General features: G+C 43.9%; 8 protein-coding genes across 10 annotated transcripts; 4 read left to right on the top strand and 4 right to left on the bottom strand.

The window, feature by feature from the left end:
* Positions 1-364: 364 nt before the first annotated feature.
* LOC108163479 lies at positions 365-19,114 on the bottom strand. Of its 3 annotated transcripts, XM_033392789.1 has the most exons (4): positions 18,757-19,114; positions 18,619-18,695; positions 14,788-17,204; positions 365-767 (listed from the first exon to the last, which is right to left on the bottom strand). In XM_033392789.1, the coding sequence occupies exons 1-4, from the start codon at positions 18,852-18,854 to the stop codon at positions 555-557; spliced, it is 2,805 nt and encodes a 934-aa protein (XP_033248680.1). In that variant the 5' UTR covers positions 18,855-19,114; the 3' UTR covers positions 365-554. The 3 variants fall into 3 exon arrangements, with proteins under 3 accessions (XP_033248680.1, XP_017154274.2, XP_033248681.1); XM_017298785.2 differs by lacking the exon at positions 365-767 and having other exon boundaries at positions 14,287-17,204; XM_033392790.1 differs by lacking the exons at positions 365-767; positions 14,788-17,204 and having other exon boundaries at positions 18,606-18,695.
* LOC117188637 lies at positions 761-2,430 on the bottom strand. The gene has a single exon (XM_033392791.1). It carries the CDS (start codon positions 2,195-2,197, stop codon positions 797-799), a length of 1,401 nt encoding a protein of 466 aa, XP_033248682.1. The 5' UTR covers positions 2,198-2,430; the 3' UTR covers positions 761-796.
* LOC117188639 (protein ovarian tumor locus-like) lies at positions 2,696-4,739 on the top strand. Its single transcript, XM_033392793.1, has 3 exons — positions 2,696-2,796; positions 2,895-4,081; positions 4,147-4,739. Exon 2 carries the CDS (start codon positions 2,916-2,918, stop codon positions 4,014-4,016), a length of 1,101 nt encoding a protein of 366 aa, XP_033248684.1. The 5' UTR covers positions 2,696-2,796; positions 2,895-2,915; the 3' UTR covers positions 4,017-4,081; positions 4,147-4,739.
* On the bottom strand, positions 4,826-6,108 carry LOC117188640 (early boundary activity protein 3-like). The gene has a single exon (XM_033392794.1). It carries the CDS (start codon positions 6,025-6,027, stop codon positions 4,930-4,932), a length of 1,098 nt encoding a protein of 365 aa, XP_033248685.1. The 5' UTR covers positions 6,028-6,108; the 3' UTR covers positions 4,826-4,929.
* Positions 10,544-11,886, top strand: LOC117188641 (protein ovarian tumor locus-like). Its single transcript, XM_033392795.1, has 2 exons — positions 10,544-10,712; positions 10,811-11,886. Exon 2 carries the CDS (start codon positions 10,832-10,834, stop codon positions 11,717-11,719), a length of 888 nt encoding a protein of 295 aa, XP_033248686.1. The 5' UTR covers positions 10,544-10,712; positions 10,811-10,831; the 3' UTR covers positions 11,720-11,886.
* LOC117188638 (early boundary activity protein 3-like) lies at positions 12,444-13,743 on the bottom strand. The gene has a single exon (XM_033392792.1). It carries the CDS (start codon positions 13,643-13,645, stop codon positions 12,509-12,511), a length of 1,137 nt encoding a protein of 378 aa, XP_033248683.1. The 5' UTR covers positions 13,646-13,743; the 3' UTR covers positions 12,444-12,508.
* LOC108163481 (early boundary activity protein 1) lies at positions 17,244-18,613 on the top strand. Its single transcript, XM_017298788.2, has 2 exons — positions 17,244-17,341; positions 17,398-18,613. The coding sequence occupies exon 2, from the start codon at positions 17,398-17,400 to the stop codon at positions 18,484-18,486; it is 1,089 nt and encodes a 362-aa protein (XP_017154277.1). The 5' UTR covers positions 17,244-17,341; the 3' UTR covers positions 18,487-18,613.
* A 284-nt stretch (positions 19,115-19,398) lies between the features above and the next one.
* On the top strand, positions 19,399-20,791 carry LOC108161344 (E3 ubiquitin-protein ligase BRE1-like). Its single transcript, XM_017295580.2, has 2 exons — positions 19,399-19,768; positions 19,831-20,791. Exon 2 carries the CDS (start codon positions 19,847-19,849, stop codon positions 20,657-20,659), a length of 813 nt encoding a protein of 270 aa, XP_017151069.2. The 5' UTR covers positions 19,399-19,768; positions 19,831-19,846; the 3' UTR covers positions 20,660-20,791.
* The last annotated feature ends 148 nt before the right edge of the window (positions 20,792-20,939 follow it).

A 20,939-nucleotide genomic window follows, 5' to 3' on the forward strand; every position in this document is an offset into this window, starting at 1 on the left:
GACATAGACATAAAAGACATATGTCCAAGCCTAGCTTCCACCGATCGTTGTCACTATGGGATAGGATTAGTGCGCCAGTTGTTACATCGTTACATGTATAATTGTGTTAGTACCTGTGGCTGTCCAGAGCTAATTTAATGGATAAACCAAATACGTGCAGCCTACATAAGACCCCATAAGTGTATCCATATTATGTCCGTATCTTCTGAAAGATGCATGTTTGATGTTCGTGGTATATTTCGATAGAACTTCCAATTCCATTAATAAGTTTTTGAAAGCAACAAACTAGATCTTTAATAAAACATTCGATTTAGAATTTATTAAAACTCGAATAAGAGAGTTCTCAAATAAAGGGCAATAGTAATAACAATTTTAAAGTGCAATTTATTAATTAAATATCTAAAAATGCAGCGATCAGAGAAAATAGCAATCAGGTCTTCTCTCACATATTCCCAGACTTACGAATTGACAGCTGTCGTATTGAACCGAACATTTTAGGATTATTCGAGAGGTTCTGACAGAATGGTTCGATTCAATGTTATTCACGTTTTGCCCTACCAGTTACAATGCGCAGAAACAAGCTCGACGACGCACCTAAACCATCGCTCCTTTCTGAATCTGAGTGACGATCTGCGCCCCAATCTGCAATCAGACGCTTGCTTGTCCAATTCGGTGGAATTAGTTAAGGAAAAATGTTGACTAGCATATCCAATGTTCAGACCCAGCACTTGAGTTGCAAATTCCAAGACTTTCTCAGTGTTGGCGTCCTTATCCCAGCCGCCTCCATACTCGCGTTCTATGAGCTATGAGGACCATCCTTGGGTTTAATCGTACTACGCACATCTGTCACAACAAATGTAAGAATTTGATCAAACAGGCCCAGGCTGATGGCCTCTTCGATAGCCGCATCATTGGCCAGCAGGCAGCCTAACACACGTCCGGTGCCTAGTTCACGGATGTTTACATGGTAAAAATTGTCCGCCCGCAGAAGTACAGTCATCACAATACGGCAGTGGGGTCGACAGCCAATTAGATCGATTACCTCGCTGATCAGATGGTCCAGCACGGGAAGGTCTTTATCTTGACAGAATTGGCACAAGGTCGACCCGCGACTTTGCAGGGAATGTTGCCCTAAGGTTTGGCTTGATTCGTTCATCGAAAGACGTGATGCAGAACTAGTTTTAAAATTCTCTCGCTGATTTAATGCTGCTGTAGGTGCTCTTTGACCCTCCATTTCCATTTCTATCATCTTGTCTTTTGACTGATTGAGACTGACGAGAGCGCACGTGGCACATATCTCTCCATTTAGACTACCTTCTGATTTATTTGAATCTTCATACTGTGTATTTTTATGACTTTTTCCCTTAGGTTTCGCTGTCTGGTCATTGTAATCCTGCTCCGGAATTGTAAAAGAATCTTTATATTGCGTTTCTTTATGATATCGATCAGTCCCTGTGTAGTCTTTGTCCTCCTGCTTGGCTTGATTTTGAGGAGGAAGAAACTCATTGCTTGAACGAACCACAATTTGTGGACGTTTCCAAAAACGTTTCTCCGAACTTTTTGGAGGAGTATCTTGTTTCTTGGTTTTTACGACCACATCTTTTGGAGTCTGTTTCTCGCGAGGTGTAATGGTTTCAGTTTGGGTGAAGGAATCGTTTGGAATTGCTATGTAAGTTTGGGTGGAGGAATCATTGGGCCTTTTGGTATCTTTTTGGGTTGCACCAGAATATATGGAGCCCTGGGGAGAAGAATCTTTGGCAATAGGTACGTTATATTGGCTTGTGTCCGGAGTTCGTTTATTTTCTTGGTATCTTCCCGCCATGTCTTCGTAGCTTGATAATCCGCTTTCAGTGGAGTCCTTCGTCGCTAAGGACTGAGCGTCGGTATATAACTTTGACTGCGAATTCTGATCTGCTATCTGCATCGTATGCTTCTTAGGGCATGGACCATCTATGCTCGATGTGGATGTGCAGTTGCAAGAACGTTCTAAAAGCTTTTTAGGGATCGGTTGTCTTTGAACTTTAGCGTCCTGCGTTCCAATGGGTTGGGTTGCATTGGAGGCATCGTTCAATGGGCAGCCACAAGGTAGAGAGGCTACATAATAATTGGGGATCGGTTTATTCTTGGTGGTCGAACCTGAATTATCCGAAATGTAGCCGCAAAGACATTCTATGGTCTGGGTGCCCACGGCATGCATTGAGTTGGATGTTATATTAGAGTCTTCACTCGGTGTGTAGCTCAATGTATCTGCAACGAGCTCTTTGGGAACCGGCTGGTTAGCAATGGTTTCAGTTGAACTAGAAGGCTGCTCCTTTTCGTCGAGACCATCTTTACTCGTTGAGCAGCTGCAAAGCGATCCACCGCCAGGTAGGCGGATAAAATCCAAGCAGCAGGCTTGTAATTCGGGGCCCTCGCCATCTGCAAGAGAGAGAAATTATATTTAACGCCGACCGATAATAGCTATTTCGATTGATGTGGCAATGCCGTCAATGTATAGCAGCTTGATGGCAGCGCCACAGAAATATAGCCCCATTGGCGCTTTTGGGGCTTCATCCTGTGATATTTAAGCATCTGGGACGGCTTGCGGGTGTATTGTCTCCGCGGATTTTGGTTTGTTTTTGGTTTTCATGTTGGATGTTGTTGGTTGCTTGTCTTCGGCGGGAAGCGATAGTGTGACCAACACGAACGCTTTACGACGCACTTTTGCACTTTTATGCCTTTCAGCGCAACTATCCACACTAATAGAAACAACAAATAGTCGATCACGTTTTTCTAACTCGTTTTCCCATTTTTTTGGTGAGTAAATTGTGTAATAAGTAGAATAAATGCGAATATATGCCTACTATAGTGGATGAGTGCATCAGTTACATCAACCCTTTTCCTCTCACATTCAGTTCTGCTTTGCTCATAAAGTCATGACATCCATGCGGCCCCACACACTTAAAGGCCCGGGCAACAAACTGGCGCGTCGCGATCCGGTTGATCAATATTTGGCTGACCAACATTTGTATCGCAAGCTAATGGTTAGGAGTGAGAGCAGCTTGTTCCAAGTCGTGGCCGAGCAGATGTATGATACACAGAATCTTCACTACGAGGTGCGAATGGACTGTGTACGCTTTATCATGGACAAGCGTCGCCTATTCAGGAGAAACATAACGGGCAATTTCAACGACTATCTGTCGAAGTTAGAGAAGCCCAATACTCGGGGGACGATGATAGAACTACGCGCCCTATGCCTTATGTACGGCCGGAATGCGATATTGCATGAGCCAATGAGGCTGGGCACGCCAGTGACGTTTAGCGATAAATACAAGAAGAATTTTAGTGTTTTCTTCGACCAGTATGGCAATTTCGATGCTGTATACACGATGGGACACATTGAGGAGGCAGCCATTTGCCAATCCATCACATTTAAGATGCTTTACCAGATGTGTTTCAAGCTGCCGGATGTGAGCCTGGCAGCTGAGAAGATGCTGAATCCGGACACATTCTGCGAAGGCACTACGCTGGAGCATAGTCAAAATGGTACAGTTGTCCGCATTTTATGCAGAAATGGACGCAGCTTCGACGTGGACTCGCCAGAGCTCACCAGCTGCCTATTGAAAGACAAACAGCTCTGCGACTTCCACAATCGAGTACGTTGGCGAGAGTATGTGCAGAGATTCGGACGAGTGCCATTGTCGTGCACGCTGAAATGTATAGATGACAACAACGTGCCATTTTCGTATTCCGTTGCCAAGTGCCTAGACCCGAATATCTATCGAAATGTGGAGCTCAGCTCTTTTCTTGTGATGAAAAAAGAGGCGAAGAAGTTCCAGCTATATATCGGGGACGATTTCAACGCTCGTGCCCATTGTCTGGTGGAGCGACACAAATGGCTAGGGCATATGACAAAGGGTTTTATACTGAAAATAGACTGGAAAACAAGCACATTCACTGTTTATCTTGAGGAAACGGGCACAGTGATGCAAGTGCCTCGGTATGCAGTGCATCCGCTGCCACCTCGTCAATTCTGACCAATTTACAACAAATGAAATTACCTCGGATCAGTGCAATGACAGAATTCTAAACTCGGCTCTTGGTAATTTATCCATTCTTAAACATTTGTAAGCTTAACATACTTTATTTTAATATTTTTTATTTTAGAATTTGCTGAACTGAAGAATTTTTTGCAGTCACCCGAGTTGTTAAATTGTAAGCGTCTAAACCTTTTTTCAATCATAGAATTTAAGTCCTTCAGTCGCTTTTCGGTTGTAGAACTTTCTGAACTTTAAAGTTATATCTTAGTCTTTAATATATTCTTACAGTAAACCAAATTCAAATACGTTCCTGAATATAACTATTAATTTTTTTTTTTTAATTACCTATTTTTGGATACATTTTGTATAAGAACTGGAATAGATTCTGAAACTATAAATCATTTTTGAAAAATATTTTAAATTAAATCAAGCTTTTACGATAAATTCATGTTTCATATGATTCTAGAATGTGGATTTTAAACAGGAATAAATTAGTTTATTTATTGTTTCTTAGTTCTTTGTTAAACCTTTTTGTATTCATTTATTTGAATTTTGTAATATAATTTATATAATATGTAAACTAGTCTGGATTTAAATAAGCTTTAAAGTATCGATCAATTTCCCAAAAAGTGAATCTGTTTTTTATATTTTTTTTTTTGTTATTTCACCTTTTAATACTAAATTTTGACCCAAAGATAATCTTCTATGCAGCACTGGTGATCACTAAAATGTTAAAATGTATGTTTACCGCTGTCTTTTTTGTATTTTTTTTTTAAAGTTTTTAGATAAAAAAGTTCTTTAAAAGATTACATCTAAACAACTCAAGTTTTAAACTTTGTATAATGACTGAAATGAGGAGGGGTTTGCTAGACTAATGAAGTTCGTCTCCAGATGTGGGTGCCATCTCCAGTCAGACGTCGCCACCCAGGCGGCACTGGAGATTCTTGTTGATGTTGTCGACCATGTCGAAGGCATCGATGATCATTTGGGCCTCGCTCTGGGCTTTCTCACCCATCTTCTCCAAACTGTGCCTCAGCTCCTTGTGCTCTCCAGTGGCGTCCCGCTCCTCGGCTCTTTGGTAAATGCTAGTGCGGGAGAACAGGGCGGCGGTGCCACTGCCCTGCTCCAGTTGTTCCTCCAGCTCTTCGGGCAGCGGGAAGTCCAGATCCATGGCAAAGCAATGCAGATCATCGTACTTGGCTAACTGCTCCTTCTGATCTTGGCCATAGCTAATGACGACGGCCTGCAGCACTAGTTCGCTGCCCGGCAACTGGACATAGGCAATGACGTCTTTGAAGAGGTTCTCCTGCCGCCACACGGTCTGGCTGAACTGTATTACCTGGTAAACTACGGTTTCCGGCTCAGGACTATACTGCACCAGCAGCCAGGTGTCATCGTCCATGGCCACCGGCATGTCCAGCTGGTCATCGAAGGCGTGATCAAAGCAGCGAGCCTTCAGATGGAGCAGCACCTTCTCCATATAGGCCAGCTGATCATAGGCATACAGTACATGAGCAATGCATCCGGGACCGAGACTGACGAGCGGATTGCACTTTAACTCTGGCTTCGTGCTTAGCCAGACCACGTTGTTGGGGGACACCAACTTATGGACCAGACGTTCGCCTGGTTCCTCGTTCTCTGTGTACTGCACCAGAAGCTGCCTGGCGCTAGACTCCTCACGCTGCTCCTTGCTCATCGATACCAAGGCCGTGTCTACCAGCCGGCGCTCATCGGCGGCTAAGATCAGTTTGGCCTCCAGCACCATGCCATTGACCCGGAACTCCACAAAACGGGTCATATACTTGTCGGAGACATCCGATTCCAGCAGCTCCATGGAGTGGAGGACGCAGAGTCGCGGCTGGCCATTTGGCTGTCCGTTCTTCATCGATCCTTCATCTACCTCGGCCAGGAACCAGGAGAGACGAGTCGCTGCCTGACCACTGGGATTGGCCACAGCTCCGCAGCTGGCAGAGTCATCCAGTCCACTGTCGTTGCTAATGTTGCTCATGTTCCTCGGTTCTCTCTTCTCTTAATAGTTGATCTCTTTGATGTTTTCGTTGGCTTTGCTCGCTGCGAACTGATAGCTTCTTCACGGTAGTGCTCTGTTTTATACGCAAGAGAGGTATAAGGGCACACTCGCTATTACCTGAGGTACTTTAAAAAACCCCACTCTTAGTCCAAGGATTTCCAGGTGAAGTTGCTCGATGGGTGTTTTCCAATTGTGCAGTACCTGCGTCTGATTGTAGGGATTAACCCAATACACAAAGATGTACGGTAATAAAGAAGACATAGACATAAAAGACATATGTCCAAGCCTAGCTTCCACCGATCGTTGTCACTATGGGATAGGATTAGTGCGCCAGTTGTTACATCGTTACATGTATAATTGTGTTAGTACCTGTGGCTGTCCAAGAGCTAATTTAATGGATAAACCAAATACGTGCAGCCTACATAAGACCCCATAAGTGTATCCATATTATGTCCGTATCTTCTGAAAGATGCATGTTTGATGTTCGTGGTATATTTCGATAGAACTTCCAATTCCATTAATAAGTTTTTGAAAGCAACAAACTAGATCTTTAATAAAACATTCGATTTAGAATTTATTAAAACTCGAATAAGAGAGTTCTCAAATAAAGGGCAATAGTAATAACAATTTCAAAGTGCAATTTATTAATTAAATATCTAAAAATGCAGCGATCAGAGAAAATAGCAATCAGGTCTTCTCTCACATATTCCCAGACTTACGAATTGACAGCTGTCGTATTGAACCGAACATTTTAGGATTATTCGAGAGGTTCTGACAGAATGGTTCGATTCAATGTTATTCACGTTTTGCCCTACCAGTTACAATGCGCAGAAACAAGCTCGACGACGCACCTAAACCATCGCTCCTTTCTGAATCTGAGTGACGACGCACTGAATAGTTGTCTCCATTGTCGATTAATATCAATTGAGAAGTGCAACACTCTGCTGTTTTTCTGTTCGTATGAGCTGCAAAGAGCGAATGAGATCTGCGCCCCAATCTGCAATCAGACGCTTGCTTGTCCAATTCGGTGGAATTAGTTAAGGAAAAATGTTGACTAGCATATCCAATGTTCAGACCCAGCACTTGAGTTGCAAATTCCAAGACTCTCTCAGTGTTGGCGTCCTTATCCCAGCCGCCTCCATACTCGCGTTCTATGAGCTCAAAGTGTATGGCAAAGGGACCATCCTTGGGTTTAATCGTACTACGCACATCTGTCAGAACAAATGGAAGAATTTGATCAAACAGGCCCAGGCTGATGGCCTCTTCGATAGCCGCATCATTGGCCAGCAGGCAGCCTAACACACGTCCGGTGCCTAGTTCACGGATGTTTACATGGTAAAAATTGTCCGCCCGCAGAAGTACAGTCATCACAATACGGCAGTGGGGTCGACAGCCAATTAGATCGATTACCTCGCTGATCAGATGGTCCAGCACGGGAAGGTCTTTATCTTGACAGAATTGGCACAAGGTCGACCCGCGACTTTGCAGGGAATGTTGCCCTAAGGTTTGGCTTGATTCGTTCATCGTAAGACGTGATGCAGAACTAGTTTTAAAATTCTCTCGCTGATTTAATGCTGCTGTAGGTGCTCTTTGACCCTCCATTTCCATTTCTATCATCTTGTCTTTTGACTGATTGAGACTGACGAGAGCGCACGTGGCACATATCTCTCCATTTAGACTACCTTCTGATTTATTTGAATCTTCATACTGTGTATTTTTATGACTTTTTCCCTTAGGTTTCGCTGTCTGGTCATTGTAATCCTGCACCGGAATTGTAGAATTGTAGAAAAGAATCTTTATATTGCGTTTCTTTATGATATCGATCAGTCCCTGTGTAGTCTTTGTCCTCCTGCTTGGCTTGATTTTGAGGAGGAAGAAACTCATTGCTTGAACGAACCACAATTTGTGGACGTTTCCAAAAACGTTTCTCCGAACTTTTTAGAGGAGTATCTTGTTTCTTGGTTTTTACGACCACATCTTTTGGAGTCTTTTTGGGTTGCACCAGAATATATGGAGCCCTGGGGAGAAGAATCTTTGGCAATAGGTACGTTATATTGGCTTGTGTCCGGAGTTCGTTTATTTTCTTGGTATCTTCCCGCCATGTCTCCGTATCTTGATAATCCGCTTTCAGTGGAGTCCTTCGTCGCTAAGGACTGAGCGTCGGTATATAACTTTGACTGCGAATTCTGATCTGCTATCTGCATCGTATGCTTCTTAGGGCATGGACCATCTATGCTCGATGTGGATGTGCAGTTGCAAGAACGTTCTAAAAGCTTTTTAGGGATCGGTTGTCTTTGAACTTTAGCGTCCTGCGTTCCAATGGGTTGGGTTGCATTGGAGGCATCGTTCAATGGGCAGCCACAAGGTAGAGAGGCTACATAATAATTGGGGATCGGTTTATTCTTGGTGGTCGAACCTGAATTATCCGAAATGTAGCCGCAAAGACATTCTATGGTCTGGGTGCCCACGGCATGCATTGAGTTGGATGTTATATTAGAGTCTTCACTCGGTGTGTAGCTCAATGTATCTGCAACGAGCTCTTTGGGAACCGGCTGGTTAGCAATGGTTTCAGTTGAACTAGAAGGCTGCTCCTTTTCGTCGAGACCATCTTTACTCGTTGAGCAGTTGCAAAGCGATCCACCGCCAGGTAGGCGGATAAAATCCAAGCAGCAGGCTTGTAATTCGGGGCCCTCGCCATCTGCAAGAGAGAGAAATTATATTTAACGCCGACCGATAATAGCTATTTCGATTGATGTGGCAACGCCGTCAATGTATAGCAGCTTGATGGCAGCGCCACAGAAATATAGCCCCATTGGCGCTTTTGGGGCTTCATCCTGTGATATTTAAGCATCTGGGACGGCTTGCGGGTGTATTGTCTCCGCGGATTTTGGTTTGTTTTTGGTTTTCATGTTGGATGTGTTACACTTGCCTTGTTTCCCAGAGGGCAATGCCGGCTAGCTGTCGACCCCAGGGCTGGGTAGTTCCCCTTGCCCGCCAAATGTAGACAAAAAAGGAGACATACTACTTCTCGGGACATCAAAACTAACAACAACCTAACAACAACAAAGAAAATCATAAACAGACGGCTATCAAGTGGGTGAAGCTTGGGTGTTATCACTTCGCGCGCCCGCCCTACCTGTGACCAAACACAACGTTCATTTTGGCCACCCTCTGCTGGAACGGTAACGGCTGGCCTAATCCATGGCTTACGCCACGCGTCCTCCCTCTATTTTAAATTTAATGCATCATGCTTCAATATATATCCAAGCTTTAATAATCGTAAATTGACAATTTCATCTTTCTCATTAATAAATAGCTATACTCAAAATTATCACTAACCACTAAGAAACACCAAAACGTTCGACACAAAGGCAAACAAGGAAATAACTGCTGAAATTTCGTTCAACCAACAGGGATACCCTCACCCATACGTAATGGAATATGTGTAGATGAGTGGATCCAGTTTTACGGGAGTTAATTTAACTCGGGCCCCTACGGAGACTTAACCTTCCAAGAGCTCTTGTTAAGGGTCCCCGGGACATTAACAATAAACAATATTTTTCCACAAATCGCTCGACCAAATACGGTGGACTGATGGGACCCCCGCGTCACCCAATAAAGGCTAATCTTCTGTCACTAAACAGCTGATCGCAGATTGAGGTTCGTGAAAGGTGTTGGTGTTTTTACATATTTTTTTTCAATGGCCAAGATTTTACGTTAAACGGTTTAAGCTAATACTAATTACTAAATAAAGGACAACACACGGAACAAAATAACATTTAATGTGGAACGGTGTTTGGAGTGCGGATTATGTCAGCCCTAAATTTATATAGGTCCGTGTATACGTGTGCGCGTGTGTGTGTGTGTGAATAGGGTTTCGGGGTTTTTACTTGGTGAATGAGACCAAACGTGTGGCACGCACTGGAAGGCGATGCAACGATCGTGCGGTGTGGCTAGAATCGCCCTGGCAGCTAAATCGTCCTCTTTCACCCTCCCCCTTCACACGTCACGCGCTACTTGGCTCACACACGCGCAACTGGAACGAACTCACTCTGGTTCCGTTGGGCAGTCTTCTTCTCTGCAGTCGACTTTCTCGAACTCCAGTGTCCCTCTCCAGGAAACCTTCTGGCCCGGTTCAGGTGGCTATATTCCTTGCCGGCTGTTAGTAAAATTTTCTGCATTACAACCTATTTTACCGCCCGCCTTTTCTGTACTCACTTCAAACTTTCTGTTTTGAGCACAAAATTTCAAATTTCGACGTTACTCCGTCCACGCTCCACGATTTCCATAATCCAATCCACGTTTTCTAATATTTTCACTCCTATTTATCCCTTTTTCCCTTACTAATACATATAACTAATCCTATTCTCTTCCTTATATCCCCAGTAACGGCTCCAGCTCCTCCCGATGACCCCATACACCATCGAGCCTCCCTGGACTTCCGCTAGATGGCGCGTCGCCCTCAGCCCTGGCCACCTATCGTTCAGGTGGGACTGGAACAGATGTTGTTGGTTGCTTGTCTTCGGCGGGAAGCGATAGTGTGACCAACACGAACGCTTTACGACGCTCTTTTGCACTTTTATGCCTTTCAGCGCAACTATCCACACTAATAGAAACAACAAATAGTCCATCACGTTTTTCTAACTCGTTTTCCCATTTTTTTGGTGAGTAAATTGTGTAATAAGTAGAATAAATGCGAATATATGCCTACTATAGTGGATGAGTGCATCAGTTACATCAACCCTTTTCCTCTCACATTCAGTTCTGCTTTGCTCATAAAGTCATGACATCCATGCGGCCCCACACACTTAAAGGCCCGGGCAACAAACTGGCGCGTCGCGATCCGGTTGATCAATATTTGGCGGACCAACATTTGTATCGCAAGCTAATGGTTAGGAGTGAGAGCAGCTTGTTCCAAGTCGTGGCCGAGCAGATGTATGATACACAGAATCTTCACTACGAGGTGCGAATGGACTGTGTACGCTTTATCATGGACAAGCGTCGCCTATTCAGGAGAAACATAACGGGCAATTTCAACGACTATCTGTCGAAGTTAGAGAAGCCCAATACTCGGGGGACGATGATAGAACTACGCGCCCTATGCCTTATGTACGGCCGGAATGCGATATTGCATGAGCCAATGAGGCTGGGCACGCCAGTGACGTTTAGCGATAAATACAAGAAGAATTTTAGTGTTTTCTTCGACCAGTATGGCAATTTCGATGCTGTATACACGATGGGACACATTGAGGAGGCAGCCATTTGCCAATCCATCACATTTAAGATGCTTTACCAGATGTGTTTCAAGCTGCCGGATGTGAGCCTGGCAGCTGAGAAGATGCTGAATCCGGACACATTCTGCGAAGGCACTACGCTGGAGCATAGTCAAAATGGTACAGTTGTCCGCATTTTATGCAGAAATGGACGCAGCTTCGACGTGGACTCGCCAGAGCTCACCAGCTGCCTATTGAAAGACAAACAGCTCTGCGACTTCCACAATCGAGTACGTTGGCGAGAGTATGTGCAGAGATTCGGACGAGTGCCATTGTCGTGCACGCTGAAATGTATAGATGACAACAACGTGCCATTTTCGTATTCCGTTGCCAAGTGCCTAGACCCGAATATCTATCGAAATGTGGAGCTCAGCTCTTTTCTTGTGATGAAAAAATAGGCGAAGAAGTTCCAGCTATATATCGGGGACGATTTCAAAGCTGGTGCCCATTGTCTGGTGGAGCGACACAAATGGCTAGGGCATATGACAAAGGGTTTTATACTGAAAATAGACTGGAAAACAAGCACATTCACTGTTTATCTTGATGAATCTGACGCATCTGAACTTTAAAGTTATATCTTAGTCTTTAATATATTCTTACAGTAAACCAAATTCAAATACGTTCCTGAATATAACTATTAATTTTTTTTTTTTAATTACCTATTTTTGGATACATTTTGTATAAGAACTGGAATAGATTCTGAAACTATAAATCATTTTTGAAAAATATTTTAAATTAAATCAAGCTTTTACGATAAATTCATGTTTCATATGATTCTAGAATGTGGATTTTAAACAGGAAGGAATTAGTTTATTTATTGCTTCTTAGTTCTTTGTTAAACCTTTTTGTATTCATTTATTTGAATTTTGTAATATAATTTATATAATATGTAAACTAGTCTGGATTTAAATAAGCTTTAAAGTATCGATCGATTTCCCAAAAAGTGAATCTGTTTATTTTTTTTTTATTTTGTTATTTCACCTTTTAATACTAAATTTTGACCCAAAGATAATCTTCTATGCAGCACTGGTGATCACTAAAATGTTAAAATGTATGTTTACCGCTGTCTTTTTTGTATTTTTATTTTTTTTATTTTTTTAGATAAGAAAGTTCTTTAAAAGATTACATCTAAACAACTCAAGTTTTAAACTTTGTATAATGACTGAAATGAGGAGGGGTTTGCTAGACTAATGAAGTTCGTCTCCATATGTGGGTGCCATCTCCAGTCGGACGTCGCCACCCAGGCGGCACTGGAGATTCTTGTTGATGTTGTCGACCATGTCGAGGGCATCGATGATCATTTGGGCCTCGCTCTGGGCCTTCTCACCCATCTTCTCCAAACTGTGCCTCAGCTCCTTGTGCTCTCCAGTGGCGTCCCGCTCCTCGGCTCTTTGGTAAATGCTAGTGCGGGAGAACAAGGCGGCGGTGCCACTGCCCTGCTCCAGTTGTTCCTCCAGCTCTTCGGGCAGCGGGAAGTCCAGATCCATGGCAAAGCAACGCAGATCATCGTACTTGGCTAACTGCTCCTTCTGATCTTGGCCATTGCTAATGACGACGGCCTGCAGCACTAGTTCGCTGCCCGGCAACTGGACATAGGCAATGACGTCTTTGAAGAGGTTCTCCTGCCGCCACACGGTCTGGCTGAACTGTATTACCTGGTAGACTACGGTTTCCGGCTCAGGACTATACTGCACCAGCAGCCAGGTGTCATCGTCCATGGCCACCGGCATGTCCAGCTGGTCATCGAAGGCGTGATCAAAGCAGCGAGCCTTCAGATGGAGCAGCACCTTCTCCATATAGGCCCGCTGATCATAGGCATACAGTACATGAGCAATGCATCCGGGACCGAGACTGACGAGCGGATTGCACTTTAACTCTGGCTTCGTGCTTAGCCAGACCACGTTGTTGGGGGACACCAACTTATGGACCAGACGTTCGCCTGCTTCCTCGTTCTCTGTGTACTGCACCAGAAGCTGCCTGGCGCTAGACTCCTCACACTGCTCCTTGCTCATCGATACCAAGGCCGCGTCTACCAGCCGGCGCTCATCGGCGGCTAAGATCAGTTTGGCCTCCAGCACCATGCCGTTGACCCGGAACTCCACAAAACGGGTCATATACTTGTCGGAGACATCCGATTCCAGCAGCTCCATGGAGTAGAGGACGCAGAGTCGCGGCTGGCCATTTGGCTGTCCGTTCTTCATCGATCCTTCATCTACCTCGGCCAGGAACCAGGAGAGACGAGTCGCTGCCTGACCACTGGGATTGGCCACAGCTCCGCAGCTGGCAGAGTCATCCAGTCCACTGTCGTTGCTAATGTTGCTCATGTTCCTCGGTTCTCTCTTCTCTTAATAGTTGATCTCTTTGATGTTTTCGTTGGCTTTGCTCGCTGCGAACTGATAGCTTCTTCACGGTAGTGCTCTGTTTTATACGCAAGAGAGGTATAAGGGCACACTCGCTATTACCTGAGGTACTTTAAAAAACCCCACTCTTAGTCCAAGGATTTCCAGGTGAAGTTGCTCGATGGGTGTTTTCCAATTGTGCAGTACCTGCGTCTGATTGTAGGGATTAACCCAATACACAAAGATGTACGGTAATAAAGAAGACATAGACATAAAAGACATATGTCCAAGCCTAGCTTCCACCGATCGTTGTCACTATGGGATAGGATTAGTGCGCCAGTTGTTACATCGTTACATGTATAATTGTGTTAGTACCTGTGGCTGTCCAGAGCTAATTTAATGGATAAACCAAATACGTGCAGCCTACATAAGACCCCATAAGTGTATCCATATTATGTCCGTATCTTCTGAAAGATGCATGTTTGATGTTCGTGGTATATTTCGATAGAACTTCCAATTCCATTAATAAGTTTTTGAAAGCAACAAACTAGATCTTTAATAAAACATTCGATTTAGAATTTATTAAAACTCGAATAAGAGAGTTCTCAAATAAAGGGCAATAGTAATAACAATTTTAAAGTGCAATTTATTAATTAAATATCTAAAAATGCAGCGATCAGAGAAAATAGCAATCAGGTCTTCTCTCACATATTCCCAGACTTACGAATTGACAGCTGTCGTATTGAACCGAACATTTTAGGATTATTCGAGAGGTTCTGACAGAATGGTTCGATTCAATGTTATTCACGTTTTGCCCTACCAGTTACAATGCGCAGAAACAAGCTCGACGACGCACCTAAACCATCGCTCCTTTCTGAATCTGAGTGACGACGCACTGAATAGTTGTCTCCATTGTCGATTAATATCAATTGAGAAGTGCAACACTCTGCTGTTTTTCTGTTCGTATGAGCTGCAAAGAGCGAATGAGATCTGCGCCCCAATCTGCAATCAGACGCTTGCTTGTCCAATTCGGTGGAATTAGTTAAGGAAAAATGTTGACTAGCATATCCAATGTTCAGACCCAGCACTTGAGTTGCAAATTCCAAGACTTTCTCAGTGTTGGCGTCCTTATCCCAGCCGCCTCCATACTCGCGTTCTATGAGCTCAAAGTGTATGGCAAAGGGACCATCCTTGGGTTTAATCGTACTACGCACATCTGTCACAACAAATGTAAGAATTTGATCAAACAGGCCCAGGCTGATGGCCTCTTCGATAGCCGCATCATTGGCCAGCAGGCAGCCTAACACACGTCCTGTGCCTAGTTCACGGATGTTTACATGGTAAAAATTGTCCGCCCGCAGAAGTACAGTCATCACAATACGGCAGAGGGGTCGACAGCCAATTAGATCGATTACCTCGCTGATCAGATGGTCCAGCACGGGAAGGTCTTTATCTTGACAGAATTGGCACAAGGTCGACCCGCGACTTTGCAGGGAATGTTGCCCTAAGGTTTGGCTTGATTCGTTCATCGTAAGACGTGATGCAGAACTAGTTTTAAAATTCTCTCGCTGACTTAATGCGGCTGTAGGTGCTCTTTGTCCCTCCATTTCCATTTCTATCATCTTGTCTTTTGACTGATTGAACCTGGTACGAGTTTTGACTCTTTTTCCCTCTTGCGGGAATGTCGATTTCATTGGAATCTCTTTTGTGTTTCTCTTGTTTATTTTCTGGACCGGACAACCGCACTCTTCCGTCTGGGTGGTGGGCTCCAATGTCTCTTCGCGCTTGGGTACCATGGACATATGCATAAATTGCTCTATCAGGCACTCGCACACTTCATCGTTCAGGTTCTGTCGGGACCCGGTGGAGATGACTTTGTCCTTGTCCAGTCGAGATGTGGTAGCTCTATCGCGGGATGATCTCAAATCCTCAGAACCACAGTCTGCGTCTTGGTTTTTGGGTTTCACAAAAATTTGAATAAATTGTTCGAGTAAAGTATTGCATGCTTGTTCTTTTAAATTTTCCCTCGACGGGGTATCTAATGGGCCTTTCTTTAACTTCTGGAATTTGATTTCATACCGAGCTGAGATTTTACTCTTCTTGGAATTTACATCATCACAAATTTTCACAGCATTATGAAACTGTGGGTTTTCCGATTTCTGCCTAGATGACCTAGAACTGCAATTTTTCCTGTTGCAAAAAGACTGTTCTTCAGAGAAAGATTCGCAAAGGCGTATTTCCTCATTTTTTTTTTTGTTAGACTTAAATAAATTTTCTATATTATCAGGTTTCTTTTCCTCCACTTTTAAGGATCTTATGGAGCATTGCAGTTGTCTAAGAGAACTTTCCTGTTGGTTCATCTTCTGCTCCATGTCGAATATCTTTTGAAGTAATTCAGGAACGAGAGCGCACGTGGCACATATCTCTCCATTTAGACTACCTACTGATTTATTTGAATCTTCATACTGTGTATTTTTATGACTTTTTCCCTTAGGTTTCGCTGTCTGGTTATTGTAATCCTGCTCCGGAATTGTAAAAGAATCTTTATATTGCGTTTCTTTATGATATCGATCAGTCCCTGTGTAGTCTTTGTCCTCTTGCTTGGCTTGATTTTGAGGAGGAAGAAACTCATTGCTTGAACGAACCACAATTTGTGGACGTTTCCAAAAACGTTTCTCCGAACTTTTTGGAGGAGTATCTTGTTTCTTGGTTTTTACGACCACATCTTTTGGAGTCTGTTTCTCGCGAGGTGTAATGGTTTCAGTTTGGGTGAAGGAATCGTTTGGAATTGCTATGTAAGTTTGGGTGGAGGAATCATTGGGCCTTTTGGTATCTTTTTGGGTTGCACCAGAATATATGGAGCCCTGGGGAGAAGAATCTTTGGCAATAGGTACGTTATATTGGCTTGTGTCCGGAGTTCGTTTATTTTCTTGGTATCTTCCCGCCATGTCTCCGTAGCTTGATAATCCGCTTTCAGTGGAGTCCTTCGTCGCTAAGGACTGAGCGTCGGTATATAACTTTGACTGCGAATTCTGATCTGCTATCTGCATCGTATGCTTCTTAGGGCATGGACCATCTATGCTCGATGTGGATGTGCAGTTGCAAGAACGTTCTAAAAGCTTTTTAGGGATCGGTTGTCTTTGAACCTTAGCGTCCTGCGTTCCAATGGGTTGGGTTTCATTGGAGGCATCGTTCAATGGGCAGCCACAAGGTAGAGAGGCTACATAATAATTGGGGATCGGTTTATTCTTGGTGGTCGAACCTGAATTATCCGAAATGTAGCCGCAAAGACATTCTATGGTCTGGGTGCCCACGGCATGCATTGAGTTGGATGTTATATTAGAGTCTTCACTCGGTGTGTAGCTCAATGTATCTGCAACGAGCTCTTTGGGAACCGGCTGGTTAGCAATGGTTTCAGTTGAACTAGAAGGCTGCTCCTTTTCGTCGAGACCATCTTTACTCGTTGAGCAGCTGCAAAGCGATCCACCGCCAGGTAGGCGGATAAAATCCAAGCAGCAGGCTTGTAATTCGGGGCCCTCGCCATCTGCAAGAGAGAGAAATTGTCAAGTAATTACCCTTTTAGATCTACCTGTCGCGGCGAAGGGTGCGCTGGGAGTTGTATATAAAGAAGTCACTTATTAGCTAAAAGATAGTTCACAATTGGCAGCCGAAGAGTACAGAGTAAGATATACTGCGTCCCGAACGGAGAACTCAACTGACAAATCCTTCTATTTCAGATGAATCGCCGTCAACGACTGGAATTTGCCCTCACCCTGCTGCCCTATGACCCAATGACGGTGCAGCTGTCGACGGAACAGAAAAGAGTCGAGGACATCATTGCCCGTCTCCGCACAGACGACTCCTTCACCGAGGAGGAGAGCTACGACGGGAAGATGCGCCGCCTCAAAGATGCCGAGACCGATACTTTTGTGGACCACACCATGCACGATATCGAGGTGTCCGATAACGGAAAACTGAGCACATTGGCTACTCTGACACTGGCTGCCGAGAGGCTGCTCAAAACCCAGCAGAGTGAGGACAGAATGTTCCAGGAAAACGACTTGGTCATCGATGGGGAGACAGCCTCGTCAGATGCAGACCAGGAGATCCTGATGAAGAGCACCATCAAGGCGGTAAATGAGATGAAGCTCAAGTTGCTGCAGCAATGGGAGCGGAACAAGCGGAAGGCCCTGGATCTGCTCACCATCGAGATTGAGAAGGTTCAGGCAATGGACCGGGATGATGCGCAACGGACGTCCCACTTTGAGATGTTCCGCGATGGGACTGAGGACCACAACACTTCTACACCCAGGACCAATGACGAGGATTTGGGAATCGATGACGATGATGAAGACTATGTACCCGACAGTGAGAACAGCAGGAAACGCAAGCGCATCAAGAAACCCGTAACGTCCACTCCAAATGCCAAGCGTCCGTGCCCCGACTTTGAGTTTGATCAGCATCCGAACTCGCCGATGGTAGTGATTGGTCCAAATGGCACTCAGGTGTCGCGCACCAGCTTAAGTGCCCTTAACTGGGACATGACAGGTCCCTCCATAACCCGCAAGTTGCTCTGCGAGATCTTTGACCGCGACACTCTCGCCCACCACACGCTGTCCGGCAAACCGTCCCCGGCCTTCAGGGACTGTGCCCGTCCCAGCAAGCAGCAACTGGATCCCCTCAAGGTGGCGGACCTTGTCTATCTGATGACCAATACTCTGGACATGACACCGCGTGAGGTTCGCACAGCGATCACTACGAAGTGCGCCGACGAGAACAAGATGCTCCGTTCCCGCAGCCTGCGGCGACAGCGCAAGTCGAAGTAGTGATGAAACCATGTCGATCCTAAGTATAGCCCATAAGTATAAGCCCAGGCCCAGCCGCAAATATGGGGGGACACGCCCACGTAGCCAGTGCATCGATATTAAAATAAAGTATTCCAATTCCTTATAACTTACCCGTGTCTTTGCTGTGTTTTGATTCGCTTTCAAGGAGCTGATCGCTGGGCGTGTTCTTGGGCGGTTGGCTGCGGCTCCTGAAAGACAGAATGGGGTATGAGACAGTACTATAAGCTGGCGATTGGGTCGTAGACGTACCCTCTCAGCAGCAATGTAAAGTTATCATAGAGAAGTCGATTTTTCCGTCGTTGACCATCAAGGCAGATATCGCCCAGTTGTCCCTTCGATTGACTCATTTTGGAGCGACAGCCAGATAAAATAATTTGGATTTGGATTGATGCTAAAATGCACGCTATAACATGATATTGATCTTTCGAAAGCTGTTGTTGCCCGCGGTCTACCAACAACCTTATGACAACTCACAATCGCTTGTGCATTTCATCGTGTGAACATTAATTCATTTAACCTAAAAATAAATATGACAGACAGAAGAATAATTTTATTCCAATCAGGTAATTTGATTCGAATAAACATCAGTTCAGTCGATACAGTGATTCCACACCCAAGTTCTGTGATATATATAGTAGTGCTGGGTAAAAATCGTTCGTTCATTTCTGTTCGTTCGATTAACTCGCTCTTTTGAGTTCATCGTTGGTTTTTGTTCTTAGTTATTGTTAGAATATTTCGATTTATTTCTTAGAAAATATTTTTTCCATATCAGATAAAAAACAGAAAGCCAAAACTAACTAACGAACAAAATTTAACGATTAGATGAACTTAATTAGTTCGTTCACTACAGCGAATAGTTATTTTTGGTTCGATAATTCATAGGGTGTGGCCACTAACCATACAGTATAGTGATGTAAATTTGAATGAAAACATCATGTCGATGTCCATCGATGTTGTCAAAATCAAACATCGATGTTGGATTGATACATCGGATTTATTCTTCGATGCATCGATTATAAAACCGAATATTCAACAAAGGAAAAATTAAACTTGAGCTTTCATAGCAGTCTTTTACATATCATAGGACTAAACGAAACAATATTTAACATAAAAGAAATGATTATGCTTTCGTAGCAGTCTTTTACATATCACTGTAGATATCATCAGAGATAACTAATATTTCAAATAAGTACTATTTGTCAATGCTTTGCAAAAACCAAAATGCGGATTAGTCGCACAGGTGAAAAAATTGCAAGCAATTGTGAGTATTCGTCTGGCATAATTAATAATTAATCGCATTAATTAAAGTCAAATCTTTGCCAGAATCAAGTTAACCACGATGGGGGACACCAATGATGACGTAAATGATTTGATTGAAATCAATATGCACACTTCTGAAGAATTCCAGGGCGACGCATCGCCATTGGAGCAGCCGCAAGAGAACGATCGAGAACGTGAGAATAGCCGCTGTCAGGAGGCGAAAGATCACGATCTTGAGAATCAGCAGGCCCAACCTGATGAAAACCTTAAACAAGACACGCAGCAGGAGAAGAGTGTCGTGGAGGACCCCACGGTGATAATTCAGAAGCTTCAACAACAAATGGAGGAGCTTCAGAAGAACAGTCAGCAGCTACTCAATCAACTTGCAGAGATCAAATCGCAAAATGTATCGATTCAGAAGACAAATAACGAGCTTCAGCCTCAAAACCCTCAAGTGGACGAGGCATCTACAAAAGTTAACCAAATTCTAAAAAAATTAGAATGGCAGATTTCCAAAAATGCGACCTTAGAAGACCATCTGGAAGAGCAGGACAAATCCACGAAGTTTATCATTCAGGAACTAGAACAGCAAATTGCAGAGCTTGATCTTGGTCTTTTCCGCAATGAGCTTGAGGAGAAGGAGCGTGCATACCTAGAGGAAGTAGGCCGACTGAGACAGAGAGTTGATAACCTTTACACCAATATTACGTGTTCCCTTTGCCAAGCTCCCTGGACATCTGAGGGGGAACATCGTCTGATTTCGTTGTACTGTGGACATCTATTTGGGAAAAGATGCATTGAGCGACTCTCTGAATGCCCAATTTGCGGATTGGGATTTGGTTCAACAGATATGCGCTACATCTATGGTCGCAACATCTTGCCAGCAGATTAGCTGGTTTACTATTGTACTTTGCAACCCTTTAATCAATAAATCTTACTTTTGGTTTGTGAAGAAACCTACAAAAATGCATTATTATCATAAATCATCAATAAACTGAAAAAAAGGTTCTTTGTTTATTCAAAATATGTTAATTTGAATGTTTCTGCATCATCGTGGGGTACAGGGGCCCAAAGGGATATAATTGCATACATTACATATGTACATATGAATGTACATAAATGTGCAATTTATTTACTTAGCAGCAGAGTGCAGAGCATATGTACATACATAC

The sequence above is a fragment of the Drosophila miranda genome, chromosome 4, assembly GCF_003369915.1.
Source record: "Drosophila miranda strain MSH22 chromosome 4, D.miranda_PacBio2.1, whole genome shotgun sequence".
NCBI lineage: Eukaryota > Metazoa > Arthropoda > Insecta > Diptera > Drosophilidae > Drosophila > Drosophila miranda.

Coding starts and splice junctions, on each gene's coding strand:
- LOC108163479 (XM_017298785.2), bottom strand. CDS start 18,854: ATGAGTCAATCGAAGGGACAACTGGGCGATATCTGCCTTGATGGTCAA. Junction 18,696..18,756: donor TTTACATTGCTGCTGAGAGG/GTACGTCTACGA, acceptor TCTGTCTTTCAG/GAGCCGCAGCCAACCGCCCA. Junction 17,205..18,618: donor AAAACACAGCAAAGACACGG/GTAAGTTATAAG, acceptor TCTCTCTTGCAG/ATGGCGAGGGCCCCGAATTA.
- LOC117188638 (XM_033392792.1), bottom strand. CDS start 13,645: ATGAGCAACATTAGCAACGACAGTGGACTGGATGACTCTGCCAGCTGC.
- LOC117188641 (XM_033392795.1), top strand. CDS start 10,832: ATGACATCCATGCGGCCCCACACACTTAAAGGCCCGGGCAACAAACTG.
- LOC117188639 (XM_033392793.1), top strand. CDS start 2,916: ATGACATCCATGCGGCCCCACACACTTAAAGGCCCGGGCAACAAACTG.
- LOC117188640 (XM_033392794.1), bottom strand. CDS start 6,027: ATGAGCAACATTAGCAACGACAGTGGACTGGATGACTCTGCCAGCTGC.
- LOC108161344 (XM_017295580.2), top strand. CDS start 19,847: ATGGGGGACACCAATGATGACGTAAATGATTTGATTGAAATCAATATG.
- LOC108163481 (XM_017298788.2), top strand. CDS start 17,398: ATGAATCGCCGTCAACGACTGGAATTTGCCCTCACCCTGCTGCCCTAT.
- LOC117188637 (XM_033392791.1), bottom strand. CDS start 2,197: ATGCATGCCGTGGGCACCCAGACCATAGAATGTCTTTGCGGCTACATT.